Here is a 23,175-nt window from a genome sequence, read left to right as displayed (position 1 = left end):
GCAGCTCTGATACAGCAGCAGTGAATCTCCATCCATCAGGCAGGAGGGCGAGATCTGCAGGAGTGATCCCGACTCTTCGAGTTATTTGCCTGTAAAAGTCGTACGAACGCGTAAAACATTGAAATGCAGCTGCTGATTGTTGTTCACTCTGTCACTTCACATCTGAAACTGAAATTTGTGCCACTGCTGAGCTTTGAGCCGTGAACACGTCTGATCAGATGTTTGATGGACTTTAACTTCACGCTGGACCGTGTTGCTAAAGCGATCCAGCTGAGCTCTGTCCAAGTAGCTCCCTCACCTGAACCACATGCAGTGTTTCCTGCAGCGTGACGCGGACGGTTTCCCGAAAAATCCTAAATACGCAAGTTTATGTGTGAAAATGGCTCAAATCCACCTTTGGGCAGTTCATACGTCGAGTTAATTATTAGAAACTTTGTTGGTGTCAAATATGAACATCCAGCAGGAGCAGGCATGACAGGAAATCAGGACAGCAGGATGGATCTGCTTCAGAATCGCAGCAGAAACAGGCCGAATGTTAACAAGAGAGGAAACACGACTCCAGAGGTGTAATGGGAGTGAAATGTAATTACTCTTCCTCCTACACATTCTTTAACAATGATTATATTTCCCACTCTGCCCGTCTTTCTCACTGATTGTTAATTCTTTCATATTCCATTTTGCAGCCATTGCACTGTTATAATTAGTTTACAGAGATGTGCAAAGCATTGCCGCATCTTCCCTTTATGAGCCGTTAGCCTCATCACACACACGCTCTCTCTCTCTCCGTCCAAAGCCTATGAGCTTTGTAAGCGGGCGAGCGAAAGCGCTGATGCTCCGGCGTTGCAAAAACACGACTCTAATCAAAGTGGACGTGTGTTTGGCTGCGTTCGCAAAAGAATTCCCAGGATTCTTCCCGCTGGGTTCCTTCTCAGTTATTTATTTATTTCCAGCTTCGCCTCAAATGAAATCCTCATTTTGACAAAGTTGAAGCACGCCGAGGCCTCGGAGGGATAGGCGACGGGCGGGGGACGGTGTCTGCATCATATGGACCCGATTCTCAGAGCCCGGGAAGCCGGCGTGGTCCTTTCATCCGGGCGAAGGTCACGCTGAGGTTTCATTTCTGTTCTGATGAGACCAGAAGGCGGATGTTTTGACGATAGGCGGTGGATGTTCTTGTTTTCCACGACAGGATCATCCACCGCCTATCGTCAATGTAGGAGGATCTTGTTGTTGGAGATAATAAATGGCGCTCCGCACGCTGCAGGTTGCCCGCCCACGTAACTCCAGAGGTTCCCTGGGTGTGTTTGTGGAGACCTGGGAGGTCCGGAAAAGCGGCCCCTCCCTCGGCTGTGCTGTTTTTTTGTACGACGTCCTTCATGACATGCACGTTGGCACGAATCTGTAAATTCTGCTTCAGCCGCAGTTTCCACTACACCCACGAACGACACATCGATTTCATGTTACCGGCTCCAGTTTCTTTTACATATGCATGCACATCTGTGCAGACATCTGCGCCCTGCTCACTGGATGCAGTGCGCTGGCTTCAGGTTGGATCGCGTTCGCGTCTGGCCCCGCCCGTCGCCCGCTGTTTTCTTGTCCTTCTGTCCTGTTGTTCCCGCTCGCTCTCAGAACTCTTGTTTTATGAGGCAGGTTCACATCTGCTTCCAACTGTCTGTCACACGTGGACATTCAGCGACTCGCATATCAAAGCCGGTGTGGCCGAGGAGCGGCCGGAAATTTCCGTGGGGAGTTGTTATTCCTGTCGGTTGGATTTGTGCTTGTTCTTCTCATTTCTCAGAATTCAGTGTTTTAAAAAATCCATTTGTTTGCTTGTTGAAACGGCGCTCTGACTCCCACAGCTCCGCTCTCATCTCCTCTGTGTCATGACACAAACTTATTTATTGTGGAATTAATACGTTTAATTCATTTGCAGCTCTCAGTGGAGCAGTTGGGGGATCTTTGGTAAAGCTGCTTTATCATGTATAATCATTTCTTAAGTACTTTTTAACCTCTAACATCTGTTTTCTTAAACTCTGCACACACAACTCATTTAACAACAACAACAACAAAATGAAATCATCATAAAAGATTTTTAAAGGAAACCAACTCTGTGGGATTAGAGCTGCAGACACTGGAATGTTTTCTCATTTCTTTGTCTTCAGGCACATTAAACTGAATTTTGGGGTTTTTTACTGAACACTGAAGTCTGTACTGAGCGTTTTGGCTTTTTCTTTTACTCTAAGTGGGACTTCCATGTTTCAAAAAAAGACCCAAACCTACGGTGGCCCTGAGAGGTCAAATGGACTGAAACTTAAGAAAACACCAGCAATAAGAAAAACGCTGCAAAAGCACACAAAACACAACAGAAACAGGAAAAAAGAAAACAGAAATAGGAAAAAAATGATTTCCAAAAGCACAACCAAAATATGATAATATTTAACAAATATGCAGGAACTGAATTGCGCTGGGAGTCACTTAAAATAAGTGGAGGCTCTATCGGTTTCGTGATTTTAAAAAAAGAAACAAAAAAAACCCCAAACATGAGAGGTCAGTGTGTTAGCCTGACTGTTAGCCTAAAAATCTGTCATCAGTATTACATGAACCATGACATTAAAACACACCAAGCATATTTTGGTTCCTGCAACTGCTCCGTTGGGTTATTGCCTCCCTAGAAACACTTACCTTGTGCTTTTGGAAATCTGTTTTTCCTATTTCTGTTTTCTTTTTTTCCTGTTTCTGTTGTGTTTTGTGGTGTTTTTCTTATTTCTGGTGTTTTTTTAAGTTGCAGTCCATTTGGCCTCTCAGGGCCACCGTACAAAGCTCTCAGCTGAGACAGTAAACTCATCAGGAAAGTGTTGTTAAACTTGGAAAGTTCGGCTCTTTTTCTCATAGACGTTTATGCAATCACAGCTTTTTGCAACCAGCAGTGTCACCCCCTGCTGGCCATTTGGAATAATGCAGGTCTGTTCTAGCTTGCAGCATTGACCTTTGACATTCGGGTCATTCCATATAAATCTGAACAATTTCCCCATCAGCTGATTGTTTCATACAGTAACTTTAATTTTTTTTAATGTAGCCATTCAAAGCTTCACCTTCATAGTTTTTTGTGTTATTTCTTTGCTTTAGCGTTAAAGTATGAGGGATTTTAAAAACTTGTTGAGTTTAGGACCTGAATGGATTGATCAAGTCCAAAATATCATGCAAACACAATCAATTATGACTACGGTACGTGATCGTTTTGATAGAGTTAAGCACAGCTGTACCAGGATCTTCTCCTACAGAGCGCCATTCATCTGTTCGTAAGTTGTTCACCACATGCTAATGAAGGTTTACCCACAATGCACTTTTGTGAAGTTTTCTCCAGTGAATTATGAGAAAAGGATCAAAGATCCGGGGAACCCGGTGGGTTTCTGCTCCTGGGTGGAGCTTATTCAAACACCGACCGACCCCGTGATACAGACGCTCACCGCCGAGCACACGAGCAAAACTGTGCCGAGCAAACTCTGGTCTTTAGATTGTGACAATTTCACTGCGTAAAATTACAGTTTAGATCAAAGTGTTTGAAACTACTTAAAAAGTCACGAGGCTGTAAAAATGCTGGATAAATTAATACGTGTGAACTTTGACATACCGTGAATTAAATAAAGATGTTATTGATACTCGGGTGATTCTCAGGGTTCAGGTTGCCTCTTGCTTTTCATGATTTGGACGTAGCTACGAGTCTCTGGTTCTGCAGCTGTGTTTTGTACACCCGTCATCCACCCCGACCACCTGCTGATGGAGTTTTGAATGCAGTTTTTCAGACTTGCTGTGGAAGTTTGTTTTCTCACACTTTCCGTTGGTTTTGTGGGTTTGTTGGGAGAGTTTTCAGGCCGAGCTGGTCAGCGCTGGCACTGCACACAGACGCACTCCTCGCCGCCTTATGTTCTCGCAGATGGCCCATCGGCTCGCCTTTAGCAGCAGCTAATGGTGAAGCGGCTCGGAGGATGGATTTGCATTTCTATTATTCTGTAGCTGGAGCTTCTTCCTCTTGTTCCAGTTGGAGCCAAGCTAATTACAAATGTAATTACGAGTGGGAACGTGGATTAATTTGAATGCTTTTTACAGCAGATTTTAGAGGAAGTGCAGATTGTTGAGTCACCGAGGTCCCCGTTTGGCTCTCGATGCTTCTGCTTTTGAAACTCATCCATAAGTCGCCAATAATGAGGCCTAAATTATCACAAAGACACACGCATCCCCCTCTCTTTCTCCCCCACGCTGTAACAGAACAATGTGGACTCCTTACATCCTCACACCGGAAGAATAAGCTGCCTCTGTTTACACGCTGCAGATCAGGCTGGATGAAAGAAGCGCTTAAATAGCTGAAATGTGCCTAATCTCCGTGCTAAATATCCAAATCTCATTGTAAAGGTAAACCACGCCGTAATCCCGAGTTTCGCTGGGCGCAAACATAACCTGTAGTCTCGTCCCGAGGGAGCCCTATCCGCCGCTCGGTTTGTTGTATCAGTGGGATGCAGAGGCGGGGGGAGGGAGGTGGGGGGCGTTGAATGGTGGGAATATTTGCGTCCCGCAATGGCGTCAGTGTCACCTGTCAGTCTGGGAGCTTCCTCAGGAAGGTGACCATTTTTAGAGGCTCTCCCTCTCGTTCTATTTGTCACGCTGCTCTCGTCCTGTCTGTGCTAATAATAGAGGCATCAGCTGTGACTTTGGGGGATGGAAAGGTGACGGGAAGGAGGGAGGGAGGCAAATGGACATAGAATGAGGAAGAGACGGGAAGAATTTAAAGTGCCACTGAAGTGCTAATGTTTCACCGCAGCTAAGACGCCCGGCTCTCCGATTAGCTGCCGCAGAGGGATGCCTTTCCTCTAATTGGCCCCTGTGTGGCGTTCCTGTGTGCTCATTGGTTGCTCTGAGGATTTCCAACCAAGGAATGTCCTCTCAGGTTCAGACAGGCGCTGCTCCACGTTAAGACTTCATGTTTGGAGGCGATTCAAAGTACGAGCCACCACAGAGGGACCACAGTCGGTTTTATTAATGAGGACAGTATGAAGACAACCGGTGCAGGTTCACATCTTTTTACAGCAGATTGATACAAATCAGTGGCTCTTATTTTCAGTTCTTCCTTTCATTTTTATTTGAATACTGCCTAACCCTCCCACCCAGCCATAACCTTAACATGCAATGGCACTGCGATCATCCTGGCGCCGACACTGGTGGGAAAACAAACTCAAACACAATAGATGTCGTAAAATGTGCAAAACAGAAGCTTTGGGATTCCAATAAAGAAGACAGCCCTGTTGAGAAGCTGTTTGAGACCTCCGGCTGTTACCGTGGGCACGCCAAAGCAGGGCCATGACCCGGAGACGCAAACGGCATCAAGCTATCCACATAACATCCTCACCAAGTTCCCTCCACACCTCAAAGAACAGCTTCAAGTAAATCTGAAAGACTAAAATAGCACATCTGTGTGTGTAGCCGTGGTTACAGGAGCCACTGACTTTATTTTGAAAGCACTTTCCAAGATCCACGTTCCAAAGTGCTTCATCTGAGTTTCAAAATAAAACAATAAGCTGTGATAAAAGTTACAGGAAGTGAAGCTCAGGTGAAATCAGGACCGCTTTCTCGAAACGTTTGATGTGAAAGAAGCGCCGGACTCGACCGACCTGCTTTCCAAAGGCAGATTGTCTGAGAACCTGCAGGCTCTGTTTGGAGCTAATAGGTCAGCTGTAGTAAGAGCAAGGCTTAACGATCACTGATTACTGGACCTTAAACGTCCAGTAATCAGTGACGAGGAGTTTTAAGGCAGCTCGGTTCAGTGACGTCCCTGTTTATCAGACAGAGCAGCACAGGAGCCGTGTCCTCGTAAGAGGTGATGACGTCAGATATTTTGTGGTTAGACTCGAGCCGTCTCTGCCCATGGGGGCAGCGTGAGGAAGAAGAGCGGGGAGGGACACCCACCTTTTTATTAACGTCAGGCTCTCCAAGTTTAGACTTTACTGGCAGCTTTTCACATTTTGTTCTCAAACCGATGATGAATCATCTGCCAGACCTCTCAAACGTCCCACTCCCGCTCTGCTTTTAGTTCTGCATCCCACCCCTCACCAGTCCTCACCCTCTTACTCTGTTACCCCCCCCCACGACTGTCACTGCCGCTCAGAAGAGCAGCAGCAAGTGTCCGGTTAGCCGTTTATTTATAATGGTGGGAGATGGAGCCAGGTCTGGATGCTTATTCTGGCCCCTGAGCAGCGGCGGGCCGGATGTCGGGCTATGTTTCGGTAAGTGAGTGTTTGTTTTATTGCAGTTAGTTTAAAAACGCCCAAAGAAGCAGAAAACTTGTGCTTTGATATTCTGATCAGCGTCTCCGGACCTCCAGGTCGGCACGTTGGGTAAATATTACACCGAAAACCTCATCGACTGCAGGAAAAACCCTGAAACGTTTCTGGATAAATGTCTGGGCTTTGGGCTTGTAGTGTCAGTTCCACGTTTGCTTTTTAAAAGTGGATTGACTTTGACATCCCTCTTAGAGATACGCCCGCGTTCCCCAGCAGCCGGCTGTCATTACGCTTGCATTAGTTTGGCTGGTTTTGCACAGTGTTGCCTCATTTCTTTACATCCTGCAGCCGCTGTGGTTTTACAAGGAAATAAATTCACCTTCAGGATTCTTTGTTCTGTTTTCAGGAAAATCAGCAGCTTGCATAAAGACACAGAAAGGCTTTCGTGTTGAACTCTGATTTATGAAAGCACGCAGCAAGCGCTGGAGCGACGCCATCTCCGGTTCGGTCGGTCCGACCCCGATGAACCCTGGTTCAAGTTACGTGGTTATTTGGAGTAAATAAAACAATTTGCCAACATATAGATGATGTGGAGGGGAGGCTTCTCTTTGATGGTTTTGACCAATCAGGAAGCACCAGGTTCTCAGTCTGAATCCAGATTTAAACCCGAGATGCTGAAACCAAGAGCTGCCGTTTCCTTCCCTTCTCGGCTGTCTTTGCCCACCTTCCTGCCCACCTGTGCTACAACGCCGGGAGGTGGGTGGAGCATGTTTGGGGGGCGTTGTTGTAGGTGTTGAGGTAATGGCAGCTTTCCGTCCTGCTCAGAGTCAAAGACTTCTCTCTGTGCCCTTCGTGTCTACGTGCCTCTGTTTCTGTGCGCTGACAGCTTCTCTTCATCCAGCTCGCCGGCGCTTTCACAGCGACGCTCCCCCGCCATCGTCAGCCCCATTGTCATGCGATGAATAGAAAGGCTGTGTTTTTGATAGGTGAGTGAGCGCCAGGAGGGAAAAGAAGAAGAAGAAAAATGGCCTTGAAGGTTTTGGAGATGTGAGAAAAGGCGTGGCGTAGCTTAATGCTCTGGAGGGAGGACAGGAAGTGTTTGAGATGAAGAAAGGCGTGTGAGGACAAAATGTAAAACAAAAAACATCCTGAAACAGAGAAAAGCAGCGAAGGCAATCAGACGAAGAGAAACCGATGACAGATTGAACAGCACAGAAAAGCAATAAGGAGGAAGAGGAAGCGGGAGGGATGTTGCCTCTGGCGCTGCAGTTGAAGGGACCCTATGTGAAAGCGAGGGGGGGGGTATCCACGGTGGCCATCTTGGACTACTTTCAAGAAGCCTCAGTAAAACTTTAATGCTCCAGAAGTAATTCCAAGGAGCTTCAGTGGAAATGAAAACATTTAAAAGTAGAAAAAGCAACTCGACTTTGACAAAGGAAATGTTGAAATTCCAGTGATTTTTCCTTCTCTCGCTCCGGATGTTGACTCGTTGTAGAAAAGCTTGAGCAGCGGGGGGATCGACACCGTGGCGCTCCTGATTAAAAACAAAGTTTTGTCCAAAGGTGATGCACGCCGAGGGCGAGGCGGCGACAACAAAGGGTCCTTTGAGCTGGTTGAAAAGCTACCTGGGAGGCCGGGTGTTGTTGTTGCCGGGGAAGTCCTGCGGTGATTTCACTCTCTCCAGCGGGCATCTGCTACGGGGCAAAGTGGAGTCACGGCGGGGGGTCCCTCTTTCTCATTCTCGCCCTCTTTCTGTCTAATGAAAGCACTCGGGGGAAATCATTTGTGTTGTCACAAACACACACACACACACACACACACACACACACACACACACACACACACTTGCTCAGGAGGGGATCCTCTCCGCCATGAAAGAGCTGTATGAATAACAACCTCTGAGTTCACCCTCCACGCTCACAATGGACACACACACACCTACACACACACTCAGTCTGACCCTGCACACAATAGAGAAGGCATGCATTCATTAGCAATTCCAAGAAGGCTTTGACTGGTTTGGCATTGTTGGCTAATCCAAGGTCCCACCGTATATCACCTTCACCTCCCCCTCTTGGTTTATCCATCTCAGCCTCCTCTCCCTCCTTTCTCTCAGCGCTTTCATTCTCCTGACTCGAGTCGTTGGATAACTCAGCAATGAGTGATTCAAGTGTGTGTGTGTCTGTAAGAACTAATCAGATTACTCCCCAGCATCGATAATATTATTCCTCCTTACACCCTCCGTGCAGTCCATGATGGATTTCTATCAGCAATGAGATTTGCGTCGCACAAATCGGTTTAAGGTGCCGAACTTGTCGTGAGATTGACTTTTGATGGAGTGTGAGCTTTGAGTTCGGCCTGTTCGGGTTGTGCCGAGTGTTTTTCGCCCCTTGTGTTCAAACTGCTCGTCTAACTGTGCCTTTCTTGTGTTTCCTCACAGATCTCGAAGGTGCTCGGCACAATGGGACTCGTAACCCTCTGAGGGGCGAGCACAAAAGACGGAGAGGAGCAGGAATAAAGCCGAGTGAAGAAGAGGAGGAGGAACAGAAGAAAGAAGATTCTTCCTTGGCGCTGGAGAGGGAGGGAGATTTGTAAAGAGGGATTTGCTCTATCTGTCGGGGGTGCATGCTCCCCCTGAGCCCCCCACCCTCCCACTCGGACATCCTCCTTTTTATTTTATTTTCTGCATCAGTGACGGTTCGACAAAAGGTGAAGAATGCGCGATAAACAAAGTTTGGGCCGGCTCGGGCTGAGCAACGGCCTCGACGTGAGACTACCCAGGACTAGAGTCGTGCTGCTGGGCGTGCTGCTCGCCGTGGCCGTGGCTGCGGAGCTGGACATCGACGTGCTTGGCGGCATGGTGTTGATAGAAGCGGGCGGAGAAAGCGAGAGGTTTGACGGAGGCAGAGGCGAGCTCGAGGCCTCCATGCACTCCTCGCTCTTGCAGGACTTCCAGGAAGTGACGGAGGGCGTCGCGGCGGCGGACGTTGGCGAAACGGCAGCAAATCAGCAAAACGCGGCTACGCCCACAGCCTTCCCCGACTCCTCAGCGGTGGTGGGTCGGATTTTCCGGATGAAGGTGCCAAACAAGATGGAGGATGTCTACCTGGGCGATATCGTCAAGGTGAGTCGCACAATCGCACCGCGTTTGATTAAACACGCCAAGACGTCTTACTTTAAAAACATTCTGGTCTTTCTTATGAGCTTATTAAAATCCTATGTTCAGGTAGAGCTGGGCGATATGAGATTTTTTCATATCACGATATGTTTTTTTCATTTCAGGCGATAACGATATATATCACGATATCAGCCAAATAACTATATTTGTAAGATTTAAATGTGCCGTTGCTCACAAGTAAAATGTGAAATAATCAGCAGCTTGTTTTGATTTAAATATTTATTTCCCATAATAAGTTCAACAGGGTAGATGTACTTAACATGAGACTTTTTCAGATAAATAAAGGCAAATATTGCAAACTACACAAAAGGCAGCCGCTAAAGCGTTTAAGTTTCAAAACAGAACAAACGAAACAGACTAAACTGTCAATTCCACTTAGAAACAAAATATTAATTCTAAAAATAAATCTTAGTTTGTTTTACAGAAGAACAGACAAAATTGACTAACTTTTGTCAATATCAAATAAACTGAGAACTAAAAGGAAATTCTCCATCTGTCCTTGTTGTATAGCTGAGCTTTTCAAACAGTTTAAACAGTTACGTTAGTCTGACAGAAGCCGAATGACGAATCAGCGCTTCCAGTCAGAGACTGAGCTGCACCGCTTTATTGTATTTCCAGACTTGCTTTCGGCACATTTACAGTGCCGCTGCTCTGTTTTTGTCAGACTTGAAATAGCTGAAATACCGTCACACTACGGGACTTCTGTGGCTCTTCCGTTCGACAGTCTCTCCGGCGTTGGAACCATCATCCGTTTCCTCTTCGGTAACCTTCGGTCACGCTCTCGGTTGATTTTTCTCTAGTCGGCGCACTCATTTCCTCCATTACCCGGGCGGCACGGCGGCTGGCTGCTTCCCAAAACATGTGCACATGTGCGGCTTGGCACTTGTGCTGTACGTAACAAGTCACGTGACGTGACGCTGCAGCTGTGATTGGTTCGGCTCTGCGCTACTTAATTTGGATTGGCTGTTCTTTTTTTTTTTTAAGAGGACAAGAGCGGTGAGGCCTATCGCAATAGTTTAATTTTTCTATCGAGAAAAAGTTATTTCGCGATACATATCGTTATCGTTCTATCGCCCAGCTCTGTGTTCAGGTTTAAAGTAGAAGCTCAGAATAGAATAGAATAGAATAGCTTCATTGTCATTGTACATGTATCATGAAATCATGGATGCTTCGTGCCAACTGACAGCGGGAATAAATAACAAGCAGGAGAAGTCCAAACTAGAGGAATACATGCAAAACAAGCAAAACGGCACTCACAGGAGAACAACACTCACACACCACAGAGCAAGTATCAGAGGCCAAAAAGCTTTGGGGAGTTTAAAAAGCCAAAGACTCAGAGGGACTCTGGTTTAAATAACAAGTAGAATACATTCATCCTGGTGGTTGAAGGAAGTCCGGATGCACTTGCGTGCACGTGCCTTCATCAGGGAGTCGGACAGATTTCTTCTGCAGTTACAGCAGCGACGAGTCTCGCTGGATTACATCACACGGCGGCGTCCACAACAGTTGTCAAATACAGGAGAGCTCAACAAGAAAAGCAGAAGCTGTGGTCTGAAAGGACGCCACCTTCTGAAGTGTTTGTGTTGACGTGCTTTGAGGCTCTTGTACGAATTTGAAGATTGCTGGAGGATTCCTCTTGGCGGGAAGCTACTGGAAAATGGCTTCTGGCCCACTTCCAGTCCATTCCCTCCACCCTCCTGCACGGTGACAGGGGTAGCTGCTGAAGGGTTTCTGGTTATAGGCTGCAAAATTGAATGACTTCTGTGAGTGAAGTATGAGATGAATAAGACCAAGTTTTTTGTGGAGTACGAGGCTGTTTCGGTCCAGCTCTTATTTCGCCGGCATGCTGTCGTTTTTAAGTGACCGTGTCGTGGAAATAAACACATTTACGTTGTGATTTAACAGAGTTTCCAAGTTTTGGAGATTTTTTTTGAAAGGTGCAGCCTTAACCTCGTCTCTCAATACTAAATATAGTTCGGCAGTAAATCAGACTCCACTGAAAAACCTCACAAGAAGCAATACTGTGATGTGGACACAGTGGAGTGGATCAGCTTCAGTCATTTAAAGGAAATGAAATGAAATTCAGTTTCATTTATACAGCGCCAAATCACAACAACAGTCGCCTCAAGGTGCTTTATATTGTAAGGTAGACCCTACAATAATACATACAGAGAAAAACCCAACAATCACATGACGACAGTGGGAAGGAAAAACTCCCTTTTAACAGGAAGAAACCTCCGGCAGAACCAGGCTCAGGGAGGGGCGGGGCCATCTGCTGTGATTGGTTGGGGTGAGAGAAGGAAGACAGGATAAAGACATGCTGTGGAAGAGAGACAGAGATTAATAACAAGTATGATTCAGTGCAGAGAGGTCTGTGAACACATAATGAGTGAAGAAGAAACACCCAGTGCATCATGGGAATCCCCCGGCAGCCTACACCTATTGCAGCATAACTAAGGGAGGATTCAGGGTCACCTGGTCCAGCCCTAACTATATGCTTTAGCAAAAAGGAATAATTGTGCTTATAAGGTAGAAGAGTGTTTGAACGTGTGTTTACATTCGTGCTGATTGTTGAGTGAGGTTCTTCAGCATCATCCCTCGTGGGTTTGGCATCTCTCAGGCTGTTTTCACATGTGGACTCTGGATGGTGTCAGGAGGATCTGATCCTCACATAGTGTGATGTTGCTGCTTCTCACGTGTAAAAGACAACAGTAGGAGATTCTGTCTCTAACAGGTGGAGCCCAAATGGAGGGGAGAGAACAGGTGAAAACCACTCTGCTGATGGCTGGACTGCTCTTCAGCGAGCTGGACAGTTGAACACAGTTTCATATCCATTCTGTGAGTGGGAGTGGGGGAATGTCAAAGCTGCAGTGTGAGGGCGTGAGCACCTGTTGCAGGACGTCTTGGCCTTCTTGCGGCTGACGTTTCCTCTTTATGGCTCTGTCTGGATGTTTGCAGGGGGAGTTGACACCCATCACACGCCCTTCTGATGATGCCGGTCGATGGCTAAGACTCTTAAAGTGCCCCAAACCTTCAGCATATGCAGACACGAAAAACGGACCGCCTCTGGGTGGGTGCTGGTTACAAATGCTTCGAGCTGAGCGAATAGGCCAACTGCAGATGAACTCTAAAGAGCAATCACTAAAAAATATGTCAGGGAAATGAAGCACGCGTGTGCCGTTGCTCAGAACCTGTCCCGAGGCGCCACATTTCTGAGGCCATTCACAGCAAAATGCCCTTTTTTTAATTGCACCGCATTTTCCACAATAGCCAATTTTCTATAATATGTGGCCTCATACCTGAGTGCAGCGTTGCCCTGCTCTCTCTTTTCTTTCTGTTTCCTCTTCTTGTCCCAGTTATTCATTCTGTTCCCTTAATTCCATTTATCTTCCTTACCTCCTGCCTCCTTCTTCATCTCCTTCTCTCCTCCACCGTTCCATAATTCTTCCCTTTCTCCACTTGACGTCATCTCCCTCAGCTTCCCATCCCTCCTTCCCTCCTCGTCATCCACTCCTCTCTCTGGGCTAAATCTTTATATTTCCTTCATGCCGTCCATTCTTCTCTTCGTCACCTTCCTGCTGTTCCTCCGCCCCTCTCCATCTTTCTTCTTCTCCCTAATTATCACTTTTAAACTTCCCTCCTCTCCCTATCACCTTCCAGCCTTTCATATCCTGTTGCTTACCCCCCTCCTCCCCCTGCCTTCGTATCTCCATTGCTTTTAAGTCCCATCTCTGCCCTGCACATCCTTCCTCCCTCAGCCTCTCCTTTCTTACACCCCTGTCAAGTCGCATCAGATCATATCAATCAAGCTCCCCCAGCAACGAGCGGCACGCTAATTTACTTTAAACCGCCTCAGTAAAACTCGGCACATTTGCACACAATCCGACTTTGGAAAGATGTTTTCCTGCACATGCGGCACAAAAATGTCAGAGGTGAATTTTGGGAGCGATGTGAAGGATTCGCAGAAGTTCCAAGCAGTTTATTTCATACTCGGTGGGAGCTTCTGTTTAGTGTTTCATTAGCGTTAATGTTCTTTTACAGCTTACGGATGAGCGATCTAGGCCGTTTGCTGAACTCGATGTGGCTCTCTGAAGAAACCGGGCGCCGCGTGCGTTCTGTCTGGAAGTTTAAGGGAGTATGACGCAGATTTCATGTGACAGCTGAAATAAACCCGCTGGGTCAGTCCCCTGGTTTATGAGGTTGGCTTTTTCCTTCTAATGTAACGTGAGTTTGGGAGTCGGTGCTTTCCGTTTCAGCCTCACCTTTTCTTCCTCTTCGTCTCCTTCTTCTGCCCTGACATGCCTTCTTTTTTTTAATCATTCTACTCATCTTCCTCTCACACTTCCCATCGCAATTTCCAGCTCTTCTGTCTCCTCGCTCCCACCCCTTCTCCCTCCATTTGTCCCGCAGGCGAAAGCTGTTCTTCCAAACCTGATTATATCTGTCACACTGGAAGCTTTGGGCCTCTATTCGAGCCAATAGGAGCAGACAGCGTGGGCAAATAAGCCAAAAAATGGAAGAAGTATAAGCAAGGAAGAACTGAGAGATGGGAGGAGAGGAAGAAAAGACATCCTGACCTTAGAAGCTGCAGCTTCTGTAAAATCCTGCAAATAAAAGGTCACAGATTAGATGTGGAGCACGAGATACGCCGGCCTGCCGAAGCGCCCTCGTGAAGGAGTCGGCTCCTTCGTCCTGCGTCGCTCTCAGACTTTTAGCCGAGCCAAGAAATCCCCACGACTCTAACAAAGTTTGTTTACCTCCCCCTCCATTTCTAATTTCAGCCCTGCGCCTCCCTTCCCCGCTGCTGCTCTGTCCTCAATTACAAATTTCAACACTTTTTCCCCCTCACCCCCTCCTCCTCAGATGTTAGCCCCCCCCCCTCAGGTATTTCGAAGGTCGGCGCTGAAGGTTGTGGAGCGAAAGGCCAAATCAATTTTTGTGCTTGCCGTTGCACTCATACTAATGGCCTTTTCTTATGAAAATCTGCCAGAGTTTGAGAGGTCTCCAGCTCCGTGACAGCCTCGCCTGCCCATTCACCTTTAGCTGAGCAGTCGGGGCCCCATCAGTGAATGCATCGCCATTTAGCCATTCATACCGCGTAGAGATGAGGGTTCTCAGCCGGGTGGGCAGGACAGCGTCAGAGGAGGTTTTAAAGGGGTGGCAGGGTGATTTAAGAAATCTGAAATACAGTATAAACCTTTACAAGTGCATGTTATTTATATTCAGGGATATCTCTGAGAGCCGTAGCGTTTTCCCGTGCTGCTGCAGCTGCCTAAACACATTTCTGAATCCTTTTTGAGGTTAATATGACGCCGTTTCTTCATCGAAGGGTCGCGGCGAGTTATTAGGTGATAAACTGAATGGGCCAGTACTGATCTGATGTTGGCCGACGGATGGCTGCATTGGTTAATGGATTTCAATGCTCTTTCTTACACTGAGTCATTATGAAACGGAGAAAATGCAGCTTTACAAGCTTTCTCTGAAGATTCATTTAGAGCAGAGGTTCTTATATTTTTAATGGCTGATTTAGGAAACTGACAAATGATTGAAGGCGATGTACACAGTTAGCTAACAAGGAAGAGACGCAGATCCCTTTGGCGTTGTGTCTGGAGGACCATTTGGGCTAAAATCTGCCATTGTGTGAATAGGGGAGCATCTAAGGCTACGTTCACACTGCAGGTCTTAATGCTCAATTCCGATTTTTTGATCAAATCCGATTTTTTTGCGACAGCAAACGCGCTCTAGTGTGAACGCTCAAAGCGGCCGCATGCGCAAAAGAAGACGTCACACACAACGCGCTCTGTTTAGACCCAGAGCAACAGTATTGTTTGACTGATGGCCTTAATGTAAAGACTTCGGACTTTACGTTTCCCAATTTTTGCTTTAAGTTATTTTGTTATTTACATAATAATGTAAATAACCTAATAATGATCCTTATTGCTGTTTTAGAGGAGCGGTGCTTCAAAGGATAGCTGCAGATTTCTGTCAGAATCTGCAGATTATACAAATAAAATGTTCACGTTTCTCCAACGTTGTCCTCCCAGCAGTTTCACCGGATGGCCAGGAAGCGTTTGCGGCGTCTTCTCCGGTGCTGATAATTGGCGTCTGTCTTGTGTCGGAGACGTAAAAGACGGATTTAATGCAACTTGACCATTCACAGAGCAGTCGCTTTCTGAAACATCGGATATGTATCGGATTCAGTACCACATACGAAAGTGACCCAGATCGGATTTGAAAATATCGTATTTGCGCCGTTCACACTGTCACACCATGATCGGATATGGGTCGCATAGGGTCAAAAAAATCGGATTTAATGCGCTTTCGCCTGCAGTGTGAACGTAGCCTAAGACAGCTTCATCCCACCTCTGCAGGTATGAAGCTCAAACATGCCTTAAAGAACGCACATCATTAAATTGCTGCCCTTCCTCCTCCTCGGACCAGCTGCCGTGCTAAACTGTTTTTCCAACTCGTGCAACAAATGCACATCGTCAGTCTTGTTATTTCAGCTGTATCTGTTGCTATGCTGGTTTCCAGCTGGCTTATAGCAGAAACAGCAGTTGTTGGGGAGCTCTCCAGCGGGTTGTACCATCAGGGAGGTCTGAAAGCTGCTAGAACTTCAGATTCAGACACTGGCAGCATTGAAACGCGTGTCCAGTCTTCACCGATTACCTGTTTGTGAACACGCAGCAGCGAGAGGCTCTGAAGCTGTTGGCGTGTTATTAGACAAATGTTTTTGTACCTGAGATGAGTTCAGGAAAGTAGACAGACTTCTGCTCAGCTCTCCACTCCGGGCAGATTTGTGGCAGGTTAACCTTGTCAGAGTGGAGCGATTTGAAAGCTTTTGGAGTAGATGAAAAGGTTTGGACGATGTGTGCAAACCGCAGAGCGCCCAAACAGAGGTGGAAAAGGAGCTCTTACTTTTCTTATTTTGGATGTCATCATTCAGAGCAGCTGGAGAGCCAGAACCTTTGCGATCGTGGCATCTGCGTGCAGGTGCTGCTGGGACTCGACGACCCTGCTGTGGTTCTCTCTGCTGTTATTAATGGAAGTGGCTGGAAGTTTGGGGTTTCTGGCCAGCAGATGAGCACTCTCCATTGCCTCATTACTGCAATTACCAGCGTAATTAGCTGATTGGCTGATGGGCTCGCTGGCAGGCAAAGCACGCTTACCCGCTTTTCCTTTTTTTATTCCAGGAAATAACTGACGCTAGCTGAAAATTCTTTTGTGCTTCAGTTCTCGGAAAACGAAAGAAGCCTATGTGGGTATTTATCTGTTTGCCTGTGAGCAGATGCTGCGTACTGCTCTGTTATCTCAATGTTGTGATTGTGCATGAAGATTAAAGACAGATACTCACAGCTAACCCTTTCATAATTACTTTGTGGAAGGACCCCCACCCTCCCTCCAACACGCCTCCACTCCCTGCGTCTTTGTCCTCCACGTAAAAGCGCCTCAAAGCAAAACTCTGGATAACAAACAGTTTATTTGGTAAAACGCTGGTTTTGCTCTGCTTGAAAGATCTGAGCTCACACCCAGAGGAGGAGGAGGAGGTGTGAGCTGGAGAAAGAGAGAGTGAATCACTCCGACACATGCTCAGTGTGGACAGTGTTGGAAATATCTTATTCAGTGTTACTAGAACTACTTTAGTCAGATGGATGGTTTAGCAGGTGACCCTCGTCAGAAGTCTATCTGTATTTTTCTACCATTTATCTGGATCTGCAGTCGAAGCAGAGATGCATCAACCTTGCTTTCCCCGTCCACCTCCTGCACCTTTGACTGCTGCCCAATCAAAGCACCGAAGCCCCTTTGGTCCCTTCTGCCGATGGTCAGGGTTTCAATTGAAATTTTATTGTCATAGCAGCAGTTTAAACCACACCAAGTTATGGTTTGCACTAAAGGCCAGTGCATTCATATCAGCCTCTGCACCGCCTGATAGTTCTGCTGTTGACTGTGCTGCCAAGGAAACGCAGACTGTACACCAAACGGTCGGGCTTGGATAGCTTCTGTTGAATATCAACACTTCACCGAGTTCTTTTGATTCCTCAGAGGCATCTGATGGAAGACAAACCACTGCTCAGGAGACCATTTCAAACTTTTGTTCTCTTACACAATATTTCTAGAAGGGTGATGCGTCCTGCATGACACGGTCATGCACGCTTAACAGTTTTATTACCGGCTACGCCATTCTACTCTAAACAACAGTGTCTCAGTAACTTTCTCAGTAAATGATGGTCCCCTGTTATCTACTTTTTCGTGGGCGAGAGTCTACAGCATTCTACCACTGAAGGACACGCAGTCTAATGCCTTTGTTTTTCAGGGCCGTGTCCGCTTAATACTACACTATATGATTAAATGGCATTTTGGTTAATATGAGGTTAATATGAGACTCAACATTACGGCACTTCAAATAATTTCAACACTTCGCACTGTTATAGCATGAACCAACGTTTCCAACAGACGACACAGTTATGGGCTCAACATGGTTCTCTGCTGGCAGACTGTAGGGAGCGGCTGTTACCACGTGGAGCTGGTGTCCAAAAAGATCCCGTTAGTTCGCAACGGTGGGAAGATTTGGGGGAGTCAGCATCACCTGATCAGCCCTTTATCAAAAGTTTGAAGCCTAATCTTGAAAGTAGAGATAGTGTCTGTCTCCTGAATCCAAACTGGAAGCTGGTTCCACAGAAGAGGGGCCTGAAAACTGAAGGCTCTGCCTCCCATTCTACTTTTAAATACTCTAGGAACAACAAGTAGGCCTGCAGAGCGAGAGCGAAGTGCTCTGTTAGGATAACGTAGACCTCTTAGCACCATTTTAGGCAGTGATGTTAACTTCCTAAGACCCGAACTCTTCCACGGCATGCATTTTTAATTTCTCTTTCATGTTTGGGGTGATTGATGAATATAAAAACAAAGAATTACCAGATTTTTTTTCCATCCATCCATCCATTCGCTTCCGCTTATCCTCTTAAGGGTCGCGGGGGGCGCTGGAGCCAATCCCAGCTGTCATAGGGCGAGAGGCGGGGTACACCCTGGACAGGTCGCCAGTCTGTCGCAGGGCCAACACACAGGGACAGACAACCATTCGCGCTCACATTCACTCCCGCATTCACACCTGTGGGCAATTTGGATTAATCAATTAACCTATCCCCACAAACTGCATGTCTGTGGACTGTGGGAGGAAGCTGGAGTACCCGGAGGGAACCCACGCAAACATGCAAACTCCACACAGAAAGACCCCGGCCTGATGGTGGAATTGAACTCAGGACCTTCTTGCTGTGCGGCAACAGTGCTAACCACCGTGCCGCCGTGCTGCCACATATGAGGGTATTCATTTAAAATTTCGATAGAACAGTAGCAGTATAACGTCTTCGTAAGTGGATTCAGGCCCTTGTAGAGCAAAATTGAGTATTTTGGTCTAAATAACCCAAAATGTGACGTCCACATATGTGTACGCCAGGTCCGAGGAGCTTAAAGCTGGGATTCTTTAGGCCTGTCTCGTCATCTTCTTGGCGCTTCCTTGGGCTCGCCGTGCTGCTGTAGGCTGAATTTGAGTCGGGTGCGCTTCTTCCCGATGACACGGAGTAGTGGATCCAAATCTAAACAGCCAAATCTTCAAGTTTCCTGCACACATACAGCAGAATAAGTGGCCGCACACTTGTAGATGCATGCATATTTGCGGCTGCGTGTTGCTGTGTGTTTGCACGCAGGGAGGAAGCGGCTGCGTGCGTGCGGTTGTCAGAACACATCGACTCGCTGTTTGGATCACTCCCCTCCTGATGAACGGAGACAGTGGCTTGTTGTTGTTAACGGCGGCTCCCTCGGGGGCATTTTGGTGGGAAAACTAACTTTCTCTTCTCCTCCCCGCTGTATCCTTTTCCCTCCTCTCAATTAGATCTCGTCCTCCTGCCCCCCCCCTCCTCTGTCATTCGCCGTCTCTTTTTCTTGTTAAATTTCCACCGCTCTCTGCCCACGACTGAAGGGAACTCCCTTTCTTTTCTGTGCTTCATCTTTTTTTCTTCCACATCAGCAATCTGTCTCCCATTTCAGCTACTGCAGATTAGCTTGCAACACAAGCACGAGCAAAAATTATTTTTCTTTCTTTCCCTTCTCTGTAATTTTCTCCTTTTTTGCCAGACTCCCTCTGCATTTTCTTTTCGATGGGTTTTAAAACCGCAGCCGTCATTCTGTTATTACCCCCTCTTTCCATTTGCTTCCACGTCTCTTTACTCACAAAAACTTTTCATTCTGACTCTCGAGGCTCTCCTCTGATAATGGCAGCATTGTCACTCTTTGTCGCGGGCCTCTCTGCTCGTCCTGCAGTCTTTTTTTACAGACAGGCTTACATTGTGAGCCCCTGTAGCTCCGGAGCTGTTAGCTGGCAGGATAGCAGTGGAAAACTGGTATTAAGAGAGCAGGAGGGAGGAGGCGACCCAAAGATAAAAACACACCAGAACATATGAGTCACCCTAGCTGTAAGCTAGCACGGTGCGATGGGTTTACTGGCACCGGGACGGCGGTGGCCATGTTGCTATGTAATTAAACATACAGCAGGCGAGGCTTCTTGATTCATATGTTCCAAATTATATGCTCCCACAAATTCATTCACAATTTGATGGCTCTGTTTAAAACGAGGGTTTGTGCGCTTCACATTCTGGGACTCTCCTGCTCATAGTGTCAAGCTGCTTCTCTGCTACTCACATTGATGCCTTCATGTCAGTGTTGGGTTTCAGGGCGTGATTTCCCATTGACCTTTAGCACACATAATTACTGCCAAACAGCCACCGTTTGACTCCCTAACCTCCCAAAGAAAAGCACGGCAGAGAAAGATGGAGCTCGTTTCAGTGGTTTCGTTTCTGAAAGTAAATACTGCTCGTGCTGCTGAAAAAATGCCTCCCGGCGACGTTGTTTTGGTGTGTCCCTCCGTAGCCAGGCAACCACGGCTTCTGGACTGGCCGGGATCCTCCTGCATGCTTGGTTGTCGCCCAAAGGGGGAGTGGAGCTGGAGCGTGGTGGGCTGCTTTCATTGGTTTGCCAGGCTCGGTGAGCTGAGCCATATTTGGTGTGTGAAAGTTACAGTGGCAGTTTATTTTTAGACGCTGCGGTCTTAGATTGTGTGTTGACTGCCTTAATAAGTCAAAGCAGTAGTGATGCTTCACTGTGTGCACAAAGTTTGAAAAGTACGGCATCGGCCCGAATGTCTCACTGAGGTGCCTGCAACCCAATCAGGAGAGAGTCCTCGTGACACGCTATCAGCCCTTTCAATCAGCTGAAATCACTCCCATATTCACTGTCAGCAGGCAGCTTCCTCCACAACATGCAACCTCTGTACTATTCCTTTTAATAGAATACAATAGAATAGAACAGAAAAGCCACTTGACACCAGTCAGTGCACCTGACAAACATAACGAATTTACTGGATTTACTGGCCGTCAGACTGGCAATGTAAATAAAATCAGTACATCTAAATCTGAAAGGTATAAAGTCCATTAAAAATATCCAGCATATTTACACATAAGACTATAAGAGACAGTTGTCTCTGTACTTTAACCGTACAGGATGTTAGAAGGTCATAGTAATAAAACCCAGCAGGGTGTAGAAATATGTCTCATTTGACAACATCAAGGTCAATTTGGAAACAAACGCCAGACGTCACTGACCAATGGGTGGCTGTGCATATATTACAGTGGTCCCCCGCTATAACGCGGTTCACCTTTCACGGCCTCGCTGTTTCGCTGATTTTTTTTGGTGCAATTTTGCACGTTTTTTTTTTCTCTCATTGTCAATCGATCTCGTGCCGTGTCTCCCGTACAGTCCAGAACGCGTTCAGCTTGTCAAATTTACATAAATCTTCGATGCTAGCAGTGTGACTCTGAAGTGCTGCACTGTATGTTTGTACGTTTTCTCGCCAACAAACAACAACGTCAACGAAACGTTTTGTGCCATGAAAGGCATCTGCGGTAGGAAGATGCTAACCATCGCACAAAAAGTTAAAGCTAAAGAAGGTAGAAGTTATCATATTTTTTAAGGCGCACCGTAGGGCTGGGCGATATGGCCTAAAATATCGCGGTATAATATGAAGCACGTGCGGTAACGATATATATCGCGATATATTCCTTTCTTCTGTATAACGTATTTTCCACACTATAAGGTGCACTTAAAATCCTTTAATTTTCTCAAAAATCGAGAGTGCGCCTTAGGTATGAATTCTGGTTGTGCTTACTGACCTCGAACCGATTTGGGCTGCAGAAATCCGTCAGGTCCCAAAGTCAAACGAACACTGAGAGTTACAAACGGTCTAAATTCTTTCATCTTTAATTAAATCATCAGCGTTGCTGCTTTACCAGGTGTAACAATTAAGTTTAACATCCAGGCATCCATGAAAACAGGATTTATTAAATTCAACGGAGTTAGAAGCCGTTTCTATCGTATATCGTTTATATCGCCCACCCCTAGCGCACCGCGTTATAAGGCGCATTAAGCGAAACAAACAGTCAGTTAAGGCAAACCTTACTCAACCCATTCTTCTTGCTTCCTCTACTTCCGTACCATTGATTCATTGGTGATTCATTAATGTTGAATTCTCTATCAGCTGCTCTATTTAAATGTTCTGGACCTGAAAACAGGGTTTGATCTTTGGTTTCATTCTATAATACTGGACTTATTTTTCTACGAAGGTTCATGCCTGTATGAGAAAAGTGTATAAAGTGTGTAGTGAGGGGTTTTTAAAACATCTATAATACTTGTAAAAAATAAAGCTGGCTACTTCACCTATTGTGGGCTATTTTTAGAACGTAACTCCCACGATAAACGAGGGACCACTGTATATGCAGTTTGTGGTGAATCCCGCCCCCCTTACATAATAACACACTAGAACCTTGCACCCATTTGCACGACCACTAGAGGGCCCCGATATAATTAGGGTTTGGGGTAAGAACATGATGAAGACATCTGTGGACTACAGGCAGGTAGAGAAGTCAGTTTAATTAGTGGTAACAGTTTAACCACATCCACTGTGGGCCCCTAAAGGCAGCAAGGTAAAACTTTTAGATGCTTCATCGGCTTAAACTGGGCAAACCAAACATTTCCGTGGTCGACTCACACTGAAAACACTTGGCAGCCAATCGTTAAGGCTACAAATACCCCAGAAAAACATGGCCTTAGATTTCGGTACCCAAGTCCCCCGGTGTGCTCTGTTCGGTCTCGCTCTTCCAACGGTGTTAACATAAACAGGCTGAAATCTCGACTTGGAAGGAGGCCGTCCGTGTCGTTCCTCTCATCTCAAACCGATTTTATTTCTGTCTCCTCTTCAGGCTGCAGCGTTCAGCGTCACCGCCGCTTCAAAAGAAGGACGCTCTATACCGTGTCTCTCATTATCCCCGAGCACCGCGTTTCAAATTTAATGGCTGGTGTCGGCACTAAAGCTCGTTAGCCGGATATAGAGGGCTAATGTTTTATTCAGCAAAGAAAAAGGGCGTAATTGCTGACCTGGGGACAAGCGAGGCCTCGGCCGAGTCCGTCGTCTTTAAGGACGCGCTCGCTCTGTCAGGTCTCCCGATGAAGACGGCCGGTGGGAAACTGAGTCCGTCAAACAGAAGAGCAAATCGAATTGTGGTTGAGCTCCTTTTATTCACATCTCAGAAGAAATGATGGGAGCGTAACTTTGGGTGACGTGTGCTTAATTGTCCATTTTTTCCCCTCCATTGTAGCCGTGTCACAAAGGATTTAACAGCG

General features: G+C 46.6%; 1 protein-coding gene across 2 annotated transcripts in view; it reads left to right on the top strand.

The window, feature by feature from the left end:
• Positions 1 to 23,175, top strand: part of dag1 (dystroglycan 1) — a 60,761-nt gene that overhangs the window by 22,337 nt on the left and 15,249 nt on the right. Inside the window, exons 1-2 of one of the 2 annotated variants that reach the window (XM_084929657.1) lie at positions 4,591 to 6,275; positions 8,713 to 9,396. In XM_084929657.1, coding sequence (XP_084785783.1) covers positions 8,989 to 9,396 — 408 coding nt within the window. In that variant the 5' untranslated portion in view covers positions 4,591 to 6,275; positions 8,713 to 8,988. Of the gene's footprint in view, positions 1 to 4,590; positions 6,276 to 8,712; positions 9,397 to 23,175 lie in introns of those variants that run through there. The other variant, XM_084929656.1, reaches the window with a different exon arrangement.

This window comes from Perissodus microlepis, chromosome 5, assembly GCF_051167445.1.
Source record: "Perissodus microlepis isolate ML-2025 ecotype Zambia chromosome 5, ASM5116744v1, whole genome shotgun sequence".
Lineage (NCBI taxonomy): Eukaryota > Metazoa > Chordata > Actinopteri > Cichliformes > Cichlidae > Perissodus > Perissodus microlepis.
Note: the sequence above shows the minus strand (reverse complement) of the source record. Positions and strands in the feature narration are given on the sequence as shown.